Genomic DNA, 25,274 nt, shown 5'->3' with positions numbered 1-25,274 from the left:
GTTCTTTATAAGACTTCCTCACTTTGATCTTTTTTGAGACCTGAAACTTAATATATGAAAAAGATGATTAACATTCTTTCTAGTCCACCATCTTTCTAATTTAATGTATCATTATCACTAACCCTGTCTATCAGCCTTTGTTTTTGATCAAGACTATTATCATCAACATTCCCCCACCCCATCTGACATCCACAGGAAGCCTTCATAACTTCCCAGCTGGACTATTTACTAGCTTACTAGCTGATCTTCCTGTCTCAACTCAACTTCTGTCCTGTCCCTTCTTGCCTCCAACTAGCCCTCAGTGTGCAGGCATGCACTCCCAATGGCTTGTCTTAAACAGTATTTCTTAAGCATATACTTATATTTTGCTCCTTCTACTAAGGGCTTAAAATACAATGCATTTGTTTTTCATATGAAATCCGGACTTTGATGTCTTTTTTAAACCCATATAACACATTAATTTCTTTGTCATCACGATACTTATATAGAAAATCTACTTGCCCTCAATAAATATTATTTATTCTCCCTTCAGAATCTACCTGCCTTTTATCAATTCTCTCTGTATTGCATGTACAACTTTTCCTTCATAACAAAGCTCAGTTGTTCAAAAAACTTTTGTAACTAGGAACTTTACTCTTTTTGATTATACAACCATTTACTTAGTTCTATATTCCTTTGTAAGCCATGTGTTGCTTGGCATATATTCTTAAATGTCAGAATGTTGTAAACTAAATTTTCTTTTGTTTTTCCATAATAACAACTGAAGACTAATAATGCTGTTGACTAACCAGATGAATTGTTAGTTTTAGCTAACACTAATTTAAGACAGCTGATCTTAAGTTTTTCTGAGTTAACTCAAGTCAGTATCTCTGTTATTATTCTCCCAAAGGATTTTAACAGGTCTGCCCACTAGGAAATGTACCATATAAAGAAAAGTATATTGAAGAAGTTAGTGAAGTAGAATGATATCTCATACATAGATGGTAAGTAAACTATATTTCTATACATAAATAACTAGCATCTAGTTATACTGTAAAAAGTATGCAATATGCAGGGGTAAAATATACACATTAAATCACAGGTTGCTTAAATATCTGAAAAAAAATGTTTATTGAAGCATTAGATAAAAATAAGCCTTTCATCTTCCAACATTAAAAATTTCCTGACCATTATTGATCATTATTGATCATTACTGGTATACCTAGGAGTTGTGTGGTCTTTAATATAAAAAGTTTTTAAAATTGTAATATGAACTACTTGATAACCAGTTTGCAGAGTATGTAATGTCTGAAAATAAGTTCTTTGTCTTGATAAGACTAGAAAGATTTTTTTTAAATGTTCTGAAAGCTATCTGAATTCTCACAACCTATCTTGTAATCTTATCTAATGAACATTTCTTATTTTGTACTCTAATTTTACAAAAGAAAATCAACTCACCAAGCACAGTACATATCTCCTTGTTGAAGCTGACGTGATAAAAATGCAGTACATAAGACAAGAGCACTTTTCTCATCACCCTCAGATTCTAAGTTACAGATCATTTCTAGGGCATCTTTGCAATCAACTTCTGAAATCTAGAGAAAGGGTATAGAAATATGCCATAAAATGGTTGTATATTAGACTATACAGTAATATACTTTAAATTTTTTATTACACATTTACAGGTCAATTTCATCAGTAAATCTGATTATCTCATACACTATCAATTCATAATTTGTCATTACTGGGCTACAGTTTAAAGAAATTATCTTTCTTCAAATCAGAGAACTACTTTCAAGACCTTTACAAGTATTTGTTTATATGTAAATAACTAATACTAATTATAAGCAACTTTTTACTCATTAAATCAGTTCTATGATACTGAGAAAGAAAAGCTGCAGTACTTGTATTTTTCCCCTTTATGTTTATTAAAAAGCATCAGAATCAGCAAAAAGATATAGAAAGGTCTACTGGAAATAGACTAATACTGTCTATTCATCTGAGGGAAAAAGGTATAATATAAAACATTTTATGTAGTTATAGCACTTATAATGAAGCTCACCTCAGTTTTCTATAAATCTCCATTATTTTTCTTTTCATATAAATTCATTCCATCTCAAAGCCTGTCAACAGTCATGCATGCATAAGTATAACCTAGATGAAGGCAACTTGCTTTACTTAATTATGCACTTATATCTATTGCTAATTTTTTAAAAAATTAAAATTTACTATCTCATTACAATGATTTACTACATAAAACAATTTACCTATAATCTCTACAAGCATTTGCTATATGACAAGGATGTGACAAACAGCATGCAATCACAGATCACTGATGTTCTACAAAATCAGAAAGATTAATTCCAACATGGTAATGACAAAAGGCAAAAAGAACTGAAAACCAATACAGATCATCGGCACTCATGTACCACAGAGGTAACTATGCCCCTCCTTATTGATCTTCTATGTCTCCTCATTAATTTTTGAGTATAGGAAAAGTGTGTGTGTGTGTGTGTGTGTGTAAAATGTAATGTCTTTAGGATTAAACAAATGTCTAAATGGGGATTCAGGTAATTCTGAAGTTGATCTTCTGTACTGAGGATAAAGACTGCATGTGGATAGATTCAGAGGTTCCACTTTATACATTAAATTGAGCTAGAAAACACCAAGACAAAAAAAAGACCCAATTCTGAGTCTATGTGTTTAACAACAATGGTTTCTTAAAGGAAGTATGAAGTTAGTGGCAGAGTAAAAGACTGAAACCCTAGTCTAGCACAATGCTCTTTCCATTACTTCTCTGCCTGCCTCTTTTTTACAAATCTTTATCTATAAGTGATCCCATGTAAACAAAACCAAAAAAAGGTTGAAAAATACATATTTATACAATTAGTGTTTTCAAGTATGTGCAATAAGTTTAATGCATTTCAGATATTATAAATATAATTATCATTTAACCCCTTTTTTTTTACTAGGTAGATTTATGACTAACATTTTATACATAAGGAATGTGGGGTTCAAAGAAATTATGTAATTCACCCAAGTTACAAAAGTGGTAGGACCACAAATCAAATGATACCTGATGGACATCAAAGTCCTACATACTCTTTCCACTTAATCCCATTATTTTTTACTGAAAGTTATGTTAACTCTTAACAATTATCCTGCCACACCCATGCAGACAAATGTTAGGAAATAAACCTGAGTTTTGTTTTGTTTACTTTTTCTTAAGATGTTAATAATAACAATAAGAGCAGCTACTATTCATTTATTTGTGCCAGATTCTTCAGAAATAGCACTGCTAATCAGCACAATAGCTTGCCTGGTAAATACTACTACTACTTTTTAGTGATGAGGCTCAGAGAGGTTATTTACTCAAAGTTACATGCTTACCTAGCAGAATCAAGATTTCAACGGGTCCAGCTTCAAAGTCTAGGTTCTTTCCAGAATTTTACATGCACAAGCATACTGAGGCTCTTCATTGCTAAATACTGATTTTTATACTTTCAGGTTTAACAAAAATTCCTGTATCTTGAAAGTCTGATTTATTTTGAATCAAGTAATTTTCTTTATTCTTCTAAAACCTAAGCCATTCTTCCTGCTGAATGCTCAAATGATGCAAACTGTATACATTATATATAAGGAAAGAAATTTATTTTCTCAATATTACCTACACTAGCTTATACTTAAAAATTAAAAATATGTATTTGTATGTATATAAGATAGCCTCTATATATTTATTCATACATATATACACAAGATAACAACTGAAATGTTATATTCAATATGGAAAACCTCACTTTTTATAGGTATGACTACCTACAATTTTTACTGTGCACTTGACAGCTTTCATTTCCCTGATTTGCCACTAGATGGCCCACTCGAAAAAAATAAGACAAGAAACTGAAACAATATTTAAACTGATGAATGGCTGAATCAAAATTATGAAAGTGAAATACAGGTTAAATACAGCTATCATTGAACAAGAATTATTTTAATAATATAAGGCAGATAAATCAGGGATTAGATTACCAATGTCATTACCTATATAGGGACAATGTATTTATACATTACTGATATCTATTCTGTATTGCTTTGAAAAACGAGCAAAATTTTAAATATCAGAAAACTTAGAAATATGAATAAAACATTTGAAGCCATTTAGGACAATCTGTTTGTTACAGATATACTATGCTAAATCCTTTTGTAAAGCAGAAAAATCATTTCAAAAATGTGACTAATGATTTTTGTTTTAATATGGATCTTTACGCCAGGTGTTCAAAAAAAATATAGAACATTTCATATGTTTCACATACATTTACCCAGTATACTTTTTAAATGTATTGCTGTAATCACATTTAAGGAATAGTCTTTTGCTTATCAAAATAAAATTGCTTCCCATCTAGAAAAGAATGGAAATGGTAACCTGTCACACTAAAATACTTAGTATTTTCCAACTCTCAGCGCAGCAAAAATCTCAGTTAGATTTAAAAGAGAAATAATATTTAGTGTTAGAAAAAAATTCATATTACTGTTTAGGGGAGTATAAACTGGCATCATTTTTTTTGGATGGTAGTATGTATGGCCCTATTAATTTAAAATGTGTAAATTCTTTGACCCAGCAATTCCACTTCTAGAAATTTACTCTACCAATACTCCCAACAAATGTACGTACAAGGCAACAAACTGGCCCTCAGTTTGGTTTAAGATATTACAAATCTATACTATGGAATTATGCAGCCATGAGAAAGAATGAGGCTGATCTATACAAAATATGGAAAGATGTCCATACTAAGGAGGGAAAATGACTAGCAGCCACAGTGTGTATGTATGTTTTGTGTGTGTGTGCATAAAATATCAGAAACAGCAGCAAATTTCACACTTAACAGTTACTTGGGGAGCATTAAATGGGGAAATGATGGTTAGAGAGAGACACGATAGAAGATCTTACTTTTTTAACTGCTATGATTATTTTAAATGACAAAATCAATAGAAAAACTAGAGAGATATACATATATATATATACATATGTATGTATATACATAAAAACATTGCTAACATTGTTTTTATACCTATACCAAGAATCCAGCCCAAAGTCCATTCCTTCCAGAGAAGCCAGATTAAACACTCATCTCTCTCAGCCCCCTTCCTCTGCCACCTACCATGGCTAGCTGCTACTTCTATCACATTGAAGCATCCTGGGAAATCTTACCTACTGGCTCACTTGGATAAGGATTTCCTCAACAGGACCATAGATCCAGGCCATGGTTGACTCTTTCTAATATCTATTCCCACCTACTCTAAGGAATGCGTAAAAACCTCAAATGCTTACAAGAACCAGACAGCTAAAGTAAATGTTTGAAGTGAGTCACGTGAAAGAGAGAGAGCAGACCTCTTGCAAAAAGGGCAATGTCCGGGCAATTATTCCCAAGTGACTACCTTCCCTTGGGGCAGAAATAATAAGATAATTTACTTCCAATGGAACAATGAAGAACAAGTTTCTCTATGTTCTCTGTGTTTGTAACAGAAACATAAGAGTTATCAATCTCTAAGCAAAAAGGGATTTTTAACAAGGAATGTGAAAAGAAAAAAAAAACAAGGAATGTGTACACTTACACATATCCTGTCCTGTTCTTTACTATGTGATCTAGTTTTGTTTCTGGGGTAGGGAACAGACACTTTAGTGAACTCTACTTAAAAAACATGAAATTCTTTCATTTCACCTGCTTAACATGAGAAGGAAAAAAAATGATTTCATATGACATCAGAGATACCCAGGGTCCTCCGAGAGAATTTTCTTGAGGATCTCCCAAAGCAAGCTGGGCTGCTGTTACTTAACTCTGGATAATTAAACCAAAAGGGAATTAAGGTTCAGCATTGCAAGATCTTTTGATTACTCAAGATAACTAGAAATAGAGTTTTCCTGGCGATTACAAATTCAGTCTTCAGCTTCAAACAGATCTTTCAAAGTGAACCCAACCACCCTATCTTTAGATAGTTTCCTACTAGAAGGTATTCTTCTTTAGGATAGGGCCTACTCCTTACTGACTTTTGACTCCCCCAGTGTTTATACAGCACACATTATTCACTCAATAAAATCTGCTGAAGGAAGGGTGGACAGATGGACAGACTGACTTAAGGGCAGGGACTGAACTGATAATGAAAACTTCAGTAGAGATGAAAAATATCTAAGATGTAGCAGCACAATTTATTTAAGGACTATAAAAAATGTTACACACATTTCAAAGGCTATCTTAAGAAACTTTATACATCTGCCAATGAACTTGTCTACAAAGTTATTCTGAACTAATAAACTTCAATCTTGTATTTTGACCTATTATACAGCGACTGAAAAACCCATTACTTGAGATTAAGAGAAATATTAAAGAAAAAAAAATTAGTTAATGTCCAAACTGATGATATTTCCTAGGCTAGAGCCCTGGCCTGCTCTACCCAGCCTAGAAATTGCCTGACTCTTTCCAGTACTCTCATTATCCTCAAGATACACAACACGCTTTCTTTCTAATCATGGTTTAAGCTATCATCTTCCTCTTTATTTTCTATTTTTAAGAAAAATCACACAATCACCATTGTAATTACAACTGCTAACCTCATGAGGGCATTCAGCTTTCTGTCTGAGGCTATCCTCCTTCTGGGCTCTGATTACAATCTCTATCCACCCAGGGGATCATGCATTCTCTTATCATTTTTCTCTCTGGTCTTTTATCTCAACTTTTCCCTTTACATATCCTAAAATCTGTCCCACAGTCCCTTTGTTCTCCAATCTCTATTGCTCTGGAGTCGGAGGATACTTGCATTAGAGATACAAGACACTTATACACATTAAATGCTCATACAACACTGTCCAACATATAGTTTTATTGAAGCTCTTTATATACATATTCCTTGTTTCTTGATCAACAACTTTTAATTCTCCTATCCTGTCTCCGATTTCATTTGGTAATTATGAGCCCTCCAAAATGCAAAATTCCCATTTGGACCATGATTCTACTCTCAGAATTCTGTAGTATAAAAAACACAAATACATGAATACTATGCTTTATGCCAAAAGTAAAAAAATAGAATCACCTGTCTTACAATAAAGTTTTACCTTAAATATTTCTTTATATATAGATATAGATATAGGTAAATATCCATCTCTGGATATCTATCTATACATGTGACTCCCTCCTAGGAATAATTTATCTGTTACATAGATACAGATACAGAAGACAGAAAGAGATTATATACATAGAGATATAGACACACATATACAGAGAAAGTATTTTTAGAGGGGAGTTATATAAATTTTTTAAGTTATTGAAAAATTAGCCAATTAAAAAATATCTGCAAGTATCTTAAAATCAGGTAAAACTGAAATTAAAGCCCATATACTAACAAATATAAACATCCTAACTAAATTAAGTTACAACCATGTTTCCCATAATTTAGTCAAAGTAATTAAAATATCTAAATTATTTAAAATAGAAGCTAGGTGAAATCAGTTTACAGATAATTCTGAAAGCTGCTTAGACTCACTATGCAAGAGCTTACCAAAAATTTAAGACTGACAATGGACCCTCACTATCTAAGAGAAAACGAAATCAAAGACATCCTAATCTAATTAAAAGTAATTTTCTTCACTTTAAAAAATAATTACTAACAAAAGAAAACATACTCACCTCTTCGATTAACTTTTCATTTGGTGATGATGTACAAAGACAGACAAGGTAAGTTTGCTTAAAACTACCTTTTGTACCAATCTCTGGATGGTCAGAACACAGCTTTGCTAGAGCAGTTGCTTGACTTAACTGATTTGTTTTGATTAGATGTTTAATTCTCATATCCAACAAGATGGGACCCTCAAAAGCTAAAAATTCATTCACTTTAAAAAACAAGACATAACAGATTATTAACATTTTGTAATGGTTCATTTATTACACAAATACTTATAAGGAATATATTTTTTTAAAGCACAGAAAATAAAACTTTTTTTGCCATTTTCTATTACTTTCAGGCTAAAACAAAATATTTGACCTTATAAGCAAAAGTAGATTATACTGCTAACTTTTTAAAGTTGCATTAAATATTTTTCTCCTTAATGTACCATTTAGAAAGAGGGTGCATTAAATTCTTGATGATAAAAATAATTCTGCATTAAATTCTCATAGGATTGTTAAAAGTATACTAAATTCTTTTTCTCACAGCATTAGTCTTGAATACCAGGGTTTAGCATCTCTAGAAATTTGCAAGGGTAGGCCATTAGATACTTAAATAGATAACCATATAAGGATGTTTGGATATTCTAGAAGATGAAATTCACCTAACATTGTGTTCAATACTAATAATGTATTTTTCATTTTACAAAGGTCAAGTCTATCTTGCTTCAACAGGTGTTTCAGAACAAATTTAAGTATCTACAGAAAAACAAATAAGGGGGTGGGGGTAGTCTGCTGAAAGTTCTGTGGGTTTGTTATTTTTAAAACAATCAATAAACCTCAACACTTGCTTAAGACCCACTAATGCATAATAAATTTCTATTATGCTCAAATCTTTGAATTTCCCAGTGCTTATTTCATCAACTACAAATACAAGTTTAACTTTTTTTTAACTTATGAAGAATTTAAATTATAACATATGCAAATTTAAACTTTTCCCTAAATTCCCTTTACCAGGATGAAAATCATATTTATAATTTACTTGGTGGTTGTTAGCCTGAAACTTTTGGAAAGCTTTCAGTAATAAAATTTCAGATGCCCTATAAATAAAACACAATTTCTCCACTTGTGAACAGACTGGAAGACATGTCTAGTAAGTAATTTATAGATTAGAAGATGGAAAATAAGAGACGTTCTTCCCTTCTTTAAATATCCTTTGCTACCCTCTAGCACCTTCATTTTTTAGATCTGACTGTACTCCCATCATATGAAAAAACTCTTCTATAAAATAGTATGCTCACGGCTCCTCAGTATTAAAACCATGAAGATATAAGCAATTTAACACAGGATCCCAAATTTCATTCTTTTCTTGAAGTCTAGACCTTTGTACCTGCTATTCTCTATTTTTCCTATTAAACTAAGCCAAAAAGTATAAAGACTGAACACAGATAAATAAACTACGTGCATAATTCTCTGCTGTCTCTCTCAGTATGTCTGACCTAGATAGGGCATTACTTTTTTTAAAATATCACATGATCCTATTAGGACAATTATACTGCAACTATCTTTTCACGGTTTAGTTCAATGGCCAAAACAAAATCTGTCAAGATTTTCAATTAAAACGTTAAGTAAATAAAGTTAAAATAAAGTTTTTCTGGCTATAAATAAACCATAGACTTAAAAAAACAGCTTGAATGTCCAGGAAACTCCAGCAATACAAACTCTGGGGATTATTTCAAATACTCCCGAAAGAATTCATCATCAACAAACTCTGAAGACCATGGCAAAGAAATTATTCAAAGGGGGCAAGTTTTTAACAAAACTAATGAGAATTTTAATAGGAGAATTTCAAAGAGCAGCATGTAATTTAGAATGACAAATTATACAAAACAATTTCTGTACTAACTCAGTGTGTAGGAAAATATATGTTAATATTACACATTTCAAAAACATACTTGTAGGCCTGCTTTTTTAAACAATGGGAAACAAACCATTGCCACACACAGGGGAATCACACACTGATTTCAAAGAAGTACAGAATACTAGAGGAGAAGGGACTTCATAGATCATTTTGTCCAGCTCCATCATTTGGCAGATGAGTAAACTGAGGCTCACAGAAAGCAAGTGACTTCCTAGGGTCATAAAGCCAGTTAATGACAGAACCAGGACCAGAATAATGGGGTCTTGCAACTTTCAGCTTAGCACAGTGGTTCAATGAGAAAAAAATATTCTCATGTAAGCAATGTGTCTACTTCTTATTAGAATAGTAGTAAAGAGCTGTGAAATATCATTAGCTTTTAAAGGTAAGTAATTATTCTAAAGCTCATGGTTCAAATGGATGAAAAGTAGATTACATTCTACACTCAATTCAGAACCTATTGAAAGCTTACTTCCCTCTCCCTCCCCCTTTTCTCCATTTTCTTTTCCTTTCCCTCATTCCTCTGTATCTTTCTCTATTTCTCTCTAATCCAGGACATATTTTTCCTTAAAGAGTTATAATATCACATCAAAGACTACTATACTTATGAAAAGAGTTTTGCTAGTCATATCAATTTTCACTCCCTAACCTACTTTACTAGCTCCCATCCCAAAAAAGTAAAAAATCTTATTTTTTCCTTCCATAGCCTTTTAATTTATTTCCTCAGTATTTATGTACTTGAAAAAAAAAAAGGGCAGGTTTTACTACATTTGAGCCCATCAGGAGAGCTGGAGGACATAAAATGGCAATGTAAATGAATGACATTCAGCCAGTTCAGTTAAGAAAGTACTAATGGGGAGAGGGTAGGAAGGGATAAACTGGGAGTTCGAGATTTGCAGATACTGACTGGTATATATAAAATAGACAAACAAGTTTATACTGTATAGCACAGGGAAATAAATTCAGTATCTTGTAGTAGCTCATGGTGAAAAAGAATATGAAAATGAATATATGTATATTCATAAATGACTGAAGAATTGTGCTGTACACCATAAATTGACACAATATTGTAAACTGACTATACCTCAATTAAAAAAAATAAAAAGTCTCTTCAAACTTAGGCAAGATGCAGCAAATCTTTGACATATGTTCCATTCTAGGAAAAAAAATGTTTTTAAAAAAGAAAGAAAGAAAGAAAGAAAGAAAGAAAGAAAGAAAGAAAGGCCTCCTCCCTTAAAATGCCACTTACATAATAGTAAAAAAGAAAGACATGAAAGATAATTAACTTTAAATATATGACATTAGATAACTGAATATTTGTGACAAATCTTTACACAAATATTAACTGAGCATGTACCATAACCAAAACTTAAGACCAGGTCCTGGATTCCCCCAAAAAGTGGAGTCAACTTGTTTACTGGCAGTGTATACCCATGCTCAGATTCACACGCAATTCCCTCTGCAGATCTCCAACGAGCTGTTTCACAAACATTTCAAACTCTGCATACAAAAATCACTATACCACAGTACATGTTACCTCAGTCCACTTAGTTGTGTTCACACCAAAAACCTAAGAGTTGGCATTAAAAATGCTCTCTCTTCTCTCATCCTTGCTTCCAAGATGATCAAAAAAAGAAGGAACAATGGTCATATCATAAAGGGCTGTGGCCACGCACAACTTTTTCACTGCACTGTGTCTAATGTATGCCTGAGGACAAAGCCATTAAGAAGTTCATCATTCGAAAAATAGTAGAGGCTGTGGCCATTAGGGATATTTCCGAAGCAAGTGTTTCCAACACCTATGTGCTTCCCAAGGTGTATGTGAAACTACATCACTGCATGAATTGTGCCATTTACAGCAAGGTAGTCAGAAATTGTTCTTACAAAGCCCGGAAGGACCGAACACCTTCATCCTGATTTAGATCTGTGAGTGCTGCTGCACGACCTCCACCAAAGCCCATATAAGGAGCTAAGTCCTTAAAGACTGAAGAAATACTATTCTCTGAAGAAAATAATAAAATGGAAATTATACTTTACAAAAAAGCTCTCTCCTGCCTCCTTCCCATCCTTAACTATCCACTATCTAATTCTGTCATTTCTAACTCCTAAGTACTCAACCCCATTCACTTTTCTCCATCTCTATGCCTATCACTCCCTCGCTCCTCCCAACCCAAATCATTAATCTATCAGACCATTTCTTGCTGCACTGTTAGTCTGCATTCACTCTCATTCTCTCTTATCACATCTCCACTAAGATCCAGGGTGCTTTTCTCTTTTTTTAAGGACACTCTTGATTGTCTTCTCCCAGGTAAACCCCCCAGTGGTTCTCCTTTGCCTTCAAAGGGTAAATACCAAAATTCTCATCATGGCCTACATGAATCTGCATCATTTTATTCCTTTAAAAAATACAATTTATATTTCCTCTTAAAATCAATTCAATATTTGGGCAAGAAATAAAAGGTATCTAAATTGGAAAGGAAGAAATAAAATCATCTGATTGCAGATGGCATAATCTTGTAGGTAGAAAACCCTAAAGATTCCCCCCCAACACACTGTGTGTGTATGTGTGTGTGTGTGTATATATATATATATATATATATATATATATATATACACACATATATGTGAACTAATAAATGAATTTAGTAAAGGTGCAGGAAACAAAAATCAAAACAAAAAAAAGTGTGTTTCTATACACTAACAATGAACAATCTGGAAAGGAAATTCAGAAAACAATTCCATTTACAATAGCAACAAAAAGAATAAAATACTTAGGAATAAATCTAACCAAGAAAGTGAAAGACTTGTACACTAAAACCTACAAAATACTGCAGGAAGAAATTAAAGGAGACATAAGTAAATGGAAAGATCCTCATGTTCACAGATTGGAAAATTTAATACTGTTAAGGTGTCTAACTACCCAAAGCAATCTACAGATTCAATGTAATCCCACCAAAATTGCAATGGCTATGTTGTAGAGATTGAAAATTTTATCCTAAAATTCTTATGGAATCTCAAGGGACCCCAAATAGTCAAAACAATTTTGAAAAAGAACAAAGTGGGAGGTCACTTCAAATATATTACAAAGCTATAATAATCAAAACAATCAAAACTGGCACATAGACAGGCATATAGACAATGCAATAGAATAGAAAAAGTTCAGAAAGAAACCCTCACATACACAATCAAATGATCTTCAATAAGACGCCAAGAACACTCAATAGGAAAAGGACAGTCTTTTCAAAAAATGGTGCTGGGAAAACTGGATATCCACATGCCAAAAAAATGAGCTGGACTCTTATTTTATACCATATAAAAAATAAACTCAAAATGAATTAAAGATCTAAATGTAAGACCCAAAACTATAAAACTCCCAGAAGAAAACAATGGGGGTAAAGCTTCAAGATACTGGACTTGGCAATGGTTTACTGGATATGACACCAAGGCATAAGCAACAAAAAAGAAATAAACAATTGAGACTACATCAAAGTTAACTTTTACATACCAACAGAAATAGAACAACAGAGTAAAAAGGTAACTTACAGAATGGGAGAAAATACTTGCAAATCATACATCTGATAAGGGGTTAATGTCCAGAATATATAAAGAACTCCTACAACTCAACAACAACAAATCAAATAATCCAATTGAAATCAGGCAAAGGATTTTCTCTAAAAATGATACACAAGTGGCCAACAAGAATATGAAAAAACACTCAGCATCACTAATTATCAGAGAAGTACAAGTCAAAACCACAATGAAGTATCACCACACCCTTTAGAATGGTTATTTAAAAAAAAAACAACAAAACAGAAAATAAGTCTTGGCAACTATGTGGAGAAATTGAAACCTTTGTACACTGCTGATGGTACTATAAAATGGTGCAAACTCTATGGAAAACAGTCTAGAAGTTCCTCAAAAGATTAAAAACAGAACTACCATATGATATGATCCAGCTACCCTACTTTTGGGTATGTACACAAAAGAAGTAAAAGGAGGGTCTCAAAGAGATATCTGCACTTCCACGTTCATAGCAGCACTATTCAATAGGGCCAAGAAATGGAAGCAATCCAAATGTCCATCAGCAGATGAATGGATAAATAAATGGGGTGTATTATATATATATGAATAAATAAATGGGGTGTATTTTATATATATATGAATGCAGTATTATTCACTTTTTAAAAAGAAGAAAATTCTGGAGGGGAAGGTATAATCCAGTGGTAGAGCATATGCTCAGCATGCACGAGGTCCTGGGTTCAATCCCCAGTACCTCCATTAAAAATAAATTAAATAAATAAACTTAACTCCCACCCCCCAGCAATAAACACATACACACATTTATACATCCATAAAGATAATGTGAAAAAAAAAAAGAAATTCTGTCACATGCTACAATACAGATAAAACTTAAGGACATTATGCTAAGTAAAATAAGCCAGTCACAAAAAGGTAAATATGGTATGATTCCACCTATATGAGGTCTGAAGTAGTCAAAATCTTAGAAACAAAAAGTAGAATTTTGGTTAACCAGGGGCTGGGAGTGGAGGGTGGGGAAAGGGAGCTATTTAAAACAGGGTTTAATTTTGCAAGATGGAAAAGTTCTAGAGATCTGTTTCAAAACAATATAAATATACTCACTACTGAACTGTACCCTTAAAAACAATTAAACAGTACATTTTATGTTGTCTTTTACCACAATTAAAAACTGCATTAAGTTAAAAAAATGCATTAAAAATCAATTCAAAACTAAAAAATAAAAAAAATTTTAATTTAAAAATCAATTCAACATTGCTAGTCAAAAAGTCCAAATTCAGAAATTTAACAAAAACATAACATTTTAAGCTCTACATCAGTGGTTCTCAACCCTGGCTGTACAATTATCTTGATTTCTAAAAAGTACTAATGCCTGGAGCTCATACGCAGACTCTAATTTGATTGGTTCGAGGTAGGCCTCCAGCACTGATATGTCTAAAAACTCTCCAGGTGATTTAAGCACTGCCAGGATAAAGAACCACTGCTCTAGGTAACTAGATTCCAGTGTTCAAATTACCAGTTGGGGACAGTCTTAATCTTCACCCCACCTTTCACTCTTTCCTGAGGGAATATGTTACATTTCCAAGAAACAGAATTTTCACTTGAAGATTTCAGAATTTCTTAAATCATGTTGCTTGCTTTTTCATTAAGTCTAAAATTTTATGATCATAACTGATATTTTTACATGACTGATATAAAACAGAATTTTTAAAAATTTTAAAAGATTCCATGCTGCAGATGAACCTCGTAAGTATGCAACCCTAAAATGTTTGTGTGAAATAAGATTTAATTATTACTGTTACATTTAATTAAATTCTGACATTTTTATCCATGTAACAGTATTATGAAATATAATCATCAGAACAGAAATAATCAATTTTTCTAGGAAGTTTAGAAAAGCCAACGAATGTGTGTTTTAAAATCATTTTTAGCAAAAATAAGAATTTGGTGGCCATTATATTAAATCATGCAATAGTAGAATATTACTAACGTTAATAAAATAACAAATCATCAGCCTGAAGTAGGAGGGTGAATACTTTTATAAGCTTACTGCAGTTAAGTTCTATCAGCTTAATTCTATCCATAGTCACTGATCCTCAATGATCTCAGGGTTATACACAAGTAAAAGGCAATCTAATTTAGCAGTGATCTTTAAAAATAAAATCTAAAATGCTCCATTTACTTTTTTTTTTGTTGTACTTTTGGTGTTATATCTGTAAAACCACTGCCAAATCCAAGATCATGAAGATTTTACCTTTATGTTTTCCTCTAGAAGTTTTGTGATTTTAGATATTATATTTAGCTTGTTGATCCATTTTGAGTTAATTCTTATATATGGTGTGAGACAGCGCCCAACTTCATTCTTTACTTAGCTTTTATATCAAGACAAGGTCAGTTAAGAGCAAAGGAGGCAAAACAAACAAAAAACAAATAAAAAACCAAAAAGACAGCCAAATAGAAACAGGTTAAGAAAACTGTATTTCTAAGAGTACTTAACACACAGTCTACAAGGTATTAAGGTGTTCTTTCTAGTGACTTTCTGTAAGAAATGCCCTTACACAAGAAAACTTTCAACAAGTTTAAGTCTAGGTCTCATTATCACCCCCTTTGATATTTTCTACATAGGCAGGTAAAGATATATACACATAAAAAAAAATACCAAATGTATTAACAAGTGAAAGAACTGGAAATTTACTTCCAAAAGCATGTAATTCCACTGCACGTAATCAGATCTGGCCTTACCCTATTTACCTGGAAAGTGCTGGTTATCACTTTCTCTCTTCTCCCATCTCCTCTCTCTTTAAAATATTACATCTTAAGTATGCTAGTATCTGGTAAATCAGGCAGCACTTTTTCCATGTTCCACTTTAAAATGCAAAATTTATTTCTGAAACAAAGACTTATTTTCTCACAAAGTTCTGAAGAATTTATAAATACTGTGGAGAAGCTTAAGCTTTAGAAATTTCCTTTCAAAATGAGTTCAGAGGGTGGGGGAAAGAGAACCACAGGGCTCTAAGATTCAAGAAAGAACTGTCAAGCTGGTAGGAATACAATTTATGCAACTGCAAACTATTCCAGTATAGAAGTAGAAGGGAAAGGGCTGAAGGAATTCAACGTGACTATTAACAGGGGGCTCTTTCAAAGTTTAGACTTTTTAGTAATAATATATACCAAAGAAGGAAAAGTTGGCCCAGGACCAAGGATGCATGCACCATGGGTATCAGAGACATGGTACTAATCCATGCAAACTGTTAGCAAAGCTAAAACCCAAGATGACCCTTAGCTCACCAAAAAAAGTTGAGAATTATCCACTTGGGGAAGGTGAGTAAATTCTTGAAAAAGGCCAGCTCCTTGGGTTTATGCATTATTTAGGACTACAGAGAAAAGAATTCCTTTATTCTTATGGTAGTTTTGAAAATAAGCTTTAGATTGAAAAGGGCAGAACAAACAATGGAGCAAATTGAAACAGATGGGAAAATGTAATTTTCAAAATGGGGCTGAAGGTCCATTTTGCAAACTGTAGACTACAGGAATAGATACATTCCTGTATAAGAGTCTCAAAACTAATTATATTAAAAACATGGCTTGTGAGTGTTCAGAAAAAAAAATGTGATTATTGATAGCCAAGACAGATTCACTAAACACAAATTAGGTGATATATTCACAAAAGTTATCTCAAAACATAACAAAGACCCAAATGTAAAATGCAAAACTATAAAACTTCTAGGAGAAAACAGAAGAAAATTCTATAGGACCTTGGATTTGGTAATGTATTTTTAGATAAAACACCAAAAGCACAATCCATGAAAGGAAAAAAACTGGTTTGGTAAGTTGGACTTTATTAAAACTTAAAACTTCTCTTCTATGAAAGACACTGTAAAGATAAAGGACAATCCACAGAGTAAAAGAAAATATCTGTAAAACTCCTATCTGCTAAAGAACTTGCACCAAAATATACAAACAACTGTTATTCAACAATAAAAAAACAAATAATTCGATTAAAAAATAGGCAAAAAATCTAAACAGATGCCTCACCCAACAAGGGATACAGATGGCAAATGCACGCATGAAAAGATGCTCAATATCATTTGTCAGAAACACAAATTAAAACAATCATGTGGTGCTCGCTTTGGCAGCACATACACTAAAACAATAATGTGGTATCACCACATACTTATTAAAATGGATAAATTCCAAAAATAGACAATATCAATTGCCAGTGAGAATCTAGAGCAACAGAAATTCTCATTCATTAATGATGAGAAGGCAGAATGGTACTGTTCGGCAGTTTGTTACAAAGTAAAATAGTCCTACTATATGACCCAGCAATCTTACTCCTAGGTATTTATCCAACTGACGTGAAGACTTACGTCCACAGAAAAACTTGCATGCAAATCTTTGTAAAAGTTTTATTTGTAAATGCCAAAAGCTGGTAGCAAACAAGATGTCCTTTAATAGGTGAATGGATAAACAAACTGTGGTACCTTCATACAATGGAATACTATTCAGCAATAAAAAGGAATGAGCTACTAAGCCACTCAAAGACACAGATTAAGTTACATGCATATTACTAAGTGAAAGAAGCTAGACTGAAAGTCTATAATTATATGACAATCTCGAAAATGCAATACTATAGAGATGGTAAATGGATCAGTAGTTGTCAGGTGTTCAGGAGAAGGGTGAATAGGTGTAGCACAGTAATTTTTTTAGGGCAGTGAAACTATTCTGTATAATCCTGTAATGGTGGATACATGGTACTATGCATTTGTCAAAAACCAGAGAACTTTTAATAGTGAAGAAGCAATCTTAAAGTATGCGAATTTAAAAGAATTATTTAGGAGGTTGGGAAGCCCAGGATAGAATGCAGAATATGGCAAAAGAATCTGTCTTACAAATGTAATGAAAGAACTTCACAGGAAGAGGTGGGGGAACAAGGTGCTCACCTAACTAACTTTGGATGAATGGCGTCAGTAAATATAATGGAAAGAGAATTGTACATAAGCACTGTACTCTAATCAATAAAGTTGTTTTCCATGGGGGTACAGGTTATCAATTCTGAAACCACTATACCTGTATGTTGGGACTCACTAGGTATATGGACGGACAATGGTGCGAGAAGCAAATCTGAAAAGACTTCATACTATTATTTCAATTATATGACATTCTTTTGAAGTGAAACTCTATAGATAAGCAAGGGAAGGCTAGAATGATCCATGTGATTAGAGTTTGTGACATCAGTATAAACTCTCATATTTAGTTTAATATAGATACAGATGGCTATATACAGAAACACTTATAGATACATGTATATACACAGATTAGTTATACCTACATGTATTTATTTTCTTGCTTTGTCTGCTAGAAGCAAAGACACCCCAGTAGCATCAAGCACACCAGTTACCAGGCCTTGGATTCTAATGCTATTTGCCAGCAAAAGGAACCAGGGTTCTTTGGAGAAATAGCTGATTCTAGGATTAGGGCAGGAATATGCAAGATAAGCCTGCAGCATCTTGTAGTGCCAGAAAGGAAGGAAGTACTCAAAAACAAAAAAACACAACCCACAATGATAGGGGTATGTCAAAAGAACAGAGAAATTTATTTCAAAGAGGTCCCAGTGGCCAAAGCTGAAACAGTTTGAGTGGCAAAATAAAGAAGTACTGGATTATGACCAAAGTGTAAAATAAATATCCCCAGGGTGAGGGGGATAGCTCAATGATAGAGTGAGTGCTTGGATTCAATTCCCAGTACCTCCATTAAAAAATTAATAAATAAAAAATTTAAAAAGAATAAATTAAATATCCATGAGTCTATACTGATATAAATGATAAATAAATGACAAATAAATAGAGGGAAGAAAAGACAAATCTCCTGTGGAGAACTCCAAATAATCTGTGTAGATACTGCCCCTTCAAGGAGTAGAGCTTAACTCTCCACCTTTTAAGTGTGGGCTGCAAATAATAACTTCTTTCCAAAGAATACAGCATGGAAAGGGGGAAAAAAAGAATGATTTAACAGTGGAGAAACCTGAGCCACTACCTCAGCCAGGTGATCAAGGATAACATCAACAGTGAGAAGCCATGCTGATGACATGGACCTTTGGTATGATGTGGTAACAACGGCCCTTTACCTCTGAGATCTTCCTCCTCCAAACCTACAAGCCCAGTTCTAATCATAAGAGCAACATCAGACAAATTCCAGTTGAGGGATATTCTACAAAATGCCTGACCAGTATTCCTCAAAACTGTCAAGATCATCAAAAACAAGGAAAGTCTGAAAAACTGTCACAGCCAAGAGGAGCCTAAGGAGATATGATGACTAAATATAATGTGGTGTCCCAGATGGCATCCTGGAACAGAAAAAGGACACTGAGTAAAAACTAAAGAAATCTAAATAAGGTATGGACTTTAGATAGCAAAGTATTGATACTGGTTTATTAGTTGTGACAACTGTATCATAACTAATGTAAGATATTAATATTAAGGAAATACTAATTGTGGAGTATTTGGAAACTCTACAATTTTTCTGCAAATCTAAAGCTATTCTAAAATAAAAAGTTCATTTAAAATTAATTGGGTCAGACTAACCTCAATATTAAACAGTCTTATGTAAAACAACTCCAGCCAAATGTCTTATAGTCTTTCCTCAAATCCTTATAGACAAAAAGGAGAACCATGTATCAGACATAAGGAAAATAGGCATATTTGATGAACCATAATCAAAAGACTATTGATTAAAAGACTGAATGCAAACAAGAAGATTTCTGTAAGTATCCCAGAGGCTAGGTTTCTGCATATGATCTTTTTAATGGTTATTATCAAAGACCTGGATGTCAACAGACTGCATGCTTAATAAGATTTGCTTAAATTGGGAAAGACAAAAGCCTTGAATAACAAAATCAAGATTTAAAATGATACTGATACACTGCAGAGATAGAATGGATCTAACACAATAAAATTAAAAAAGAAAAAAAGAATACCTTGTGTGCCAATATACAAAGTATAAAAATGTAGGTAATTTAAGAGAAGCATGTATTTTAAAACTTTTTTTTTCTGATTTTAGTAACCTCATTGAGTTGTGAGAATCGTAAGGCTACTCAAAAAGGTAATGTCATCTCTTAAGTCACACTAGCTTAAATACAAATTGTTAGGATGAAGGGGATGAGAGTACCCACGACCCCAGAGCCAGTCAGATCATATCTGGGGTACACATTAAGTTCTGAGAATTACCATGAGAGAACTACAAGCAAAATACACTAAAAAGTCAAGAATCATGATTGTAGATTTAAAACCATGCCACATCAGGGTGGCTTTTAGTCTTTAGGAGAAAAGATGAGTTAAGAGTAAACATGATAGTGATCCTTAAATATTCCCATTGCTATGGGATGAAAGAGGTATTTATACTTTGTTAGGTATGGCTTTAGGGGTAGGACTAGGTCCAAAAGATGGAAACTCTAAGAATAGAGTTTTCACAATTTACACAATGAAGATTTTCTAATAGCAGGCTAAGAAGGGCTGAATTACACAGTTACCATTCTCTAGAGGTGTTCAAAGGCCCAATTATTTATCAGTATGTTTTAGAAGGAAGTTAAAACTGGGTAAAAAATAAATAAGCATTCAATGCCTTTCCAATTCTGAGATTGTAACTAAAGCATGGCACAAGTAATATATAAGCCTAAAGCTCCTGTGTTATTCAAAGGACATTGACTTGAATTTCGCTGGTTTATTATTAGAGTTACCTTATTCTAAGATGCTAAGGCCTTCAAGTGAAACCAGCATTTTTAATTGGGTCCCACCAACCTGAATCCCCAAATCAAACAGCATTTCTTGGTTTAGCTGGGTTTTAGTAGTTCCCAAATTAGTCATTAAAAAATTTAATTAATTATTTAGAACAACTCAGGATTAGCTGGATTATCTACTGTTCAAATACTATGTCAAATCTTCAAAGGCTTCACTATAAACAAACTAATAAACCCAGCCTAATAAGGTGTACTAATTGTTACCTGAGCTCCAGCTCTTCCTATCAAACTTGCTATAGGTTAGTGTAAGTTAAACTAAAGAGCAGGATGTATCATATAAAAAGCTAAAAGTTCCACAATGTTGTAGAACCATGAAATTTGAAAATGTAAACAAAATTAGTATGTATGTGTATAATGTTAATTCCTTCAACTTTTTCAAAAGAGGAAATAAACATAAAGTTCTGGTTTATGTGATAATCTATAAATTAGCTCCCTTCAAGGAGGTATTCTAAATAACAGAGGACCAAGTAAAGATTATAGCTGCAATGTCTCTCAGTAATACAACATCTCACTGGTTGCTTCATGAATTGCATTAAAATCTGGCTACCTATAATCTATCTACTATTGCAGAAATGCCTCTTGCCTTAATAGTCCAAATTATTCCAGTAGCTATGCCAGGTGAAGACCAAGAAATAAAGCAGCACAGAGACAGACAGAGACATTTGTTAACAGAAACAATGTTAGGCACATTTAAAGAAGTAAGGAAATTAAGAACATATTCTTTTAAAATAAACTTTAAATCTCTGCTATGGTAAGGGCTCCATTTTCCTGTTTTAGCATAATGTGTGAGTTTGGCAAAGACATTCTTCAGAAACTGACAATAGAAAAAAGGAGTTAATTCTTTATTTAAGCTAGGTGTGATGTTATTTTATTAGACTAGGTGCAACATAGCATAATATAAAAAGGACAGCAGCTGGGAACCTCACTTCAATCCCTGGCTCTACTTCACATCACTGAGAATGTGATGTAGAAAAGACAACTGACCTTTCTGAACCTCCATTTTTTTCATCTGTAAAATACGGACAATGAAGATCCTAACTTTTTTCACAGACTCACTGTGAAGGTTAAATGAAAACACGCATATAAAAGCACATTTCAAACTGTTAGGAACTATACTATGTAATTTGATATTATTAATATATTACATCCAACATTTCCAAAGCTGAGAAGACTAGAAAGTATAATTTGGTTATAGGAGTAAAAACATGGTGGTATTAGTACACTGGGAATAAACTGATATGTCAAAGACAAATAAACTCTGAAGATTATTTACTTTTAAATATTCTTCTTCTTATTATTATTTTAAATAATGAGTGACCATTTCTCTGAGGTCTGAGAACAATGGAGCTAATCTGTAGATACCCACAAAGGAAGGGGGGGTACTAAAAATAAACTTGTGAAAACTAAGAAACAGATAACACTGCTAGAACTATCCAGAAGGTATGGAGAAATGTTAAGAGGGGAGTCAGAGAGGAACAACCAGTTTGAAGAGAAGTTTGGAGATTTGCTGGGAAGCCTCCTGGTAAATTACCAGAGTACCAGAAGAGTTAAACAATGAGCTTACATTCCCTTCTCTGAGCCTTCAAAAAATTCCTATCACATAGCAAAATACCTAGAGTTTGCCATCAATCAACAAGAAAAAGCATCAATAAACAATGGAAGAAGCTTATTTACTTCTCTAGTTAAATACCTTGGGAAAGCTTGGGGTGAAATCTGGGCAATTTTGTAAACAATCTCAAGAAAATTATCAGATAATAACTGTGCTTCTTTGTGGCACATACAATTTTTGAACTCTGAACATTAAGTGTTACACATATTAGTGATTTAGCCATCCATCTACTTCTAAAAGGATACCTGCCAGTTTGAGTTTAACTGGGATCTTTATTGCCTAAGTTCATACAGTAACAACAAAGCAGGGTAAAGTAAGTCTGGGTAATAAGCTGTTTGAGAAAGAGTATTAATCTTAGAGACAGAAGACTTGAGAGTTCTAGGGTTAATTTCTCATTCTGTTTTGAGGAAAATCATTTCACTACCCTATTTCTGCTTCTCCATCTGTCAAGTAAGTTAGTTATCAAATACAAGCTAGATTGCCACCTGTCAGGATGTTGCAGAGGGAATTCCTCTGATAAAATGATGTTGGGAAAAAATTTGAGTTTCTCTGTTACTCTCAGATTGTGTAATTCTATAAATACATCTTCCCCCTATAAAATAAAGGTGAAGGGCCTCAAGTACCTCATATAAAATTTAATTAACGGTCCTTCTTGGAATAGCTTGAGATGAATTATATCAAGACAATTTTAAGTACTTATTTTTTCTAGTCTAATGATTCTTTTTTTTCTCTCTCTCTCTAGAAAATTTACCTTTATCCTTATCCAATGGTTCCTGGGAAAGAATAGTGCACAGTACCGGGTTTTTCCACACCCCAGTCTCTTGAGCTAGAGTAGCTAAAAAATGCAATTCACAGCTGCCATTCTCCATCAGCTTTTCATGAGCTACCTATAAATATTAAATAAACATCCAAAGAATTACAACAGATTTTTAAAAGCAAGCTTATCAGGCTTTAAATATAATACTAAACTTTTGAAAAATAAGACTTTTATCTTAAATTTTTCTTGTCACAATACAAAGTGCTGAATCCTTTACTTCTGATTTTTAAAGATGAGTCTCAAGGATAAGAATTATATTAATTATAAATTGTAAATAAATATAATGTATTTTTAGAAATAAGTCCATATTATTTATTTCCCCAAAACCTAAACCAAGAGCAGTTATTTCTCAAGGAAGCTATCAGAATATCCATAGTATGAAAGACCTTAAAACATTTTACATCCTCTGTGTTAGTAAAAAAAAAATTTCCCCCCAAAACTTCTACCATTAACAAATGACAAATGTACATTAAGGCCTAAGTGACAACTTACACGTATTTCATTAAAAGGGACTTCTGAAAAGAATATAACTAAATGCATGATTTTCTATTTATTCATTACATGGCCTTAGCAATATCCTATTAAAGCTGACACGAACTTTGCTTACTTGTTGTTTCCAAGTGTTCATGCAAGTGTTATTCTTTAGGCCACAAAAGACCAACAATTCTTATGCAATTCAGAAAATGTCTGAGAATTTCTATGGGCAAAGTACTAGGGAAGAGGGCAACCAGAACCTATGTTTATGGAGCTTATCTTCTAGTGGGGTAAAGAAATGTTTAAACACAGGCAAAATAAAACAAATTCTGTTAAGCAGGTATAAAAATAAACCCAAGGAAGCTCTGAAATGAAAGCAAAGTGTCATGAAAATTCTTAAAGCTGCATACTATGTTTATAATAAAAAGTCTATTCCTCAAAACCTAAAAATCTTCTAACTGCAGTAAGTTCAAGTTCATTAAGAAATTTTCTTGGACCAACTACTGAGAGCTATCATACTGGGATTTAAAGAGTTAATTTCCTTCTCATTAACCCATATGAAGAATTATCATCTAGTGCTATTGTTTCAAAAAGGATAAAAGTTTACCTTATGTTGACAAACAAAGTAAACAGTATGAGGAATTCAGTATATCTGTATATAAACAACTTATTTAATTAATTCTGTGGCAGTGTATCTGAATGCCAAATAATGAAAAAAGTTCTTAAGTAATCATTTACCTAGAAATAAACACTTGCTGGGAAAAAACCTGAGAGACAAGTTACTGATACACTGAAGTAGAAATTGCATGATCAAAAAGTTAGTTGCAATGTGACAAACAGGACAAGACAATTTCATTTCAACAAACAGTTATTATCTACTATGTGTAAAACTACACATAGAATCCTATGGTATAAAGACATGAATCCTACCCTTGAGAATTTTGCACTTGATGTAGATTTTAATGTTTAATATTAAAATAGAAAGTTAATTTCTCTGCCTAACTACAGTTTATTTCACATGCTACTAAAATTTGAGACTAACCCTCTTTTATATCTCTTCTACAGAAAAACGTAAGGCCAAAAGATATTTTAAGAACTCTGGCTAGATCAACAGAGACAGCTATACTTTTTGAGACTAGCTGGCAGGATCATTCTCTTTAACTAACCAATTAATCAAAATGTACTCGAAGCTAAAATATATCCAGCACAATCTAGTGCTTAAACAAAAATTAACATTCTTGAAAATACTAAAATAACTAAATGCTAAGCTGTGCAATACTTTTATAAGTAGAATAACAGCACTAGATGAGAGACAAAGCATGTGTTTTAGATACAGAAGAAAAAGTATGGGCTAGGGAATAAGGAACCTTTGTTCAAATAACTAGTCTGTGATATTAGCTGTGTAAGTTTGGGCAGATATATATTTTAGAGTTGAGCCTCAGTTTCCTCACCTTTAAAGTGGAAAAAATATACCTACCCCCACAAAGTTT

General features: G+C 32.9%; 1 protein-coding gene and 1 pseudogene across 3 annotated transcripts in view; one reads left to right on the top strand and one right to left on the bottom strand.

Moving 5' to 3' along the window:
* Window positions 1-25,274, bottom strand: part of ZNF292 (zinc finger protein 292) — an 87,343-nt gene that overhangs the window by 20,981 nt on the left and 41,088 nt on the right. For 2 of the 3 annotated variants that reach the window (XM_006200312.4, XM_072965576.1), the window contains 3 exons: window positions 23,245-23,380; window positions 7,659-7,861; window positions 1,438-1,574 (listed from right to left, as the gene is read on the bottom strand). In XM_006200312.4, coding sequence (XP_006200374.1) covers window positions 1,438-1,574; window positions 7,659-7,861; window positions 23,245-23,380 — 476 coding nt within the window. Of the gene's footprint in view, window positions 1-1,437; window positions 1,575-2,041; window positions 2,103-3,369; window positions 3,556-7,658; window positions 7,862-23,244; window positions 23,381-25,274 lie in introns of those variants that run through there. The other variant, XM_031680240.2, reaches the window with a different exon arrangement.
* On the top strand, window positions 11,174-11,517 carry LOC102541176 (small ribosomal subunit protein eS26 pseudogene; annotated as a pseudogene).

Source organism: Vicugna pacos, chromosome 8 (genome assembly GCF_048564905.1).
Source record: "Vicugna pacos chromosome 8, VicPac4, whole genome shotgun sequence".
NCBI classification, from domain to species: Eukaryota; Metazoa; Chordata; class Mammalia; order Artiodactyla; family Camelidae; genus Vicugna; species Vicugna pacos.
Note: the sequence above shows the minus strand (reverse complement) of the source record. Positions and strands in the feature narration are given on the sequence as shown.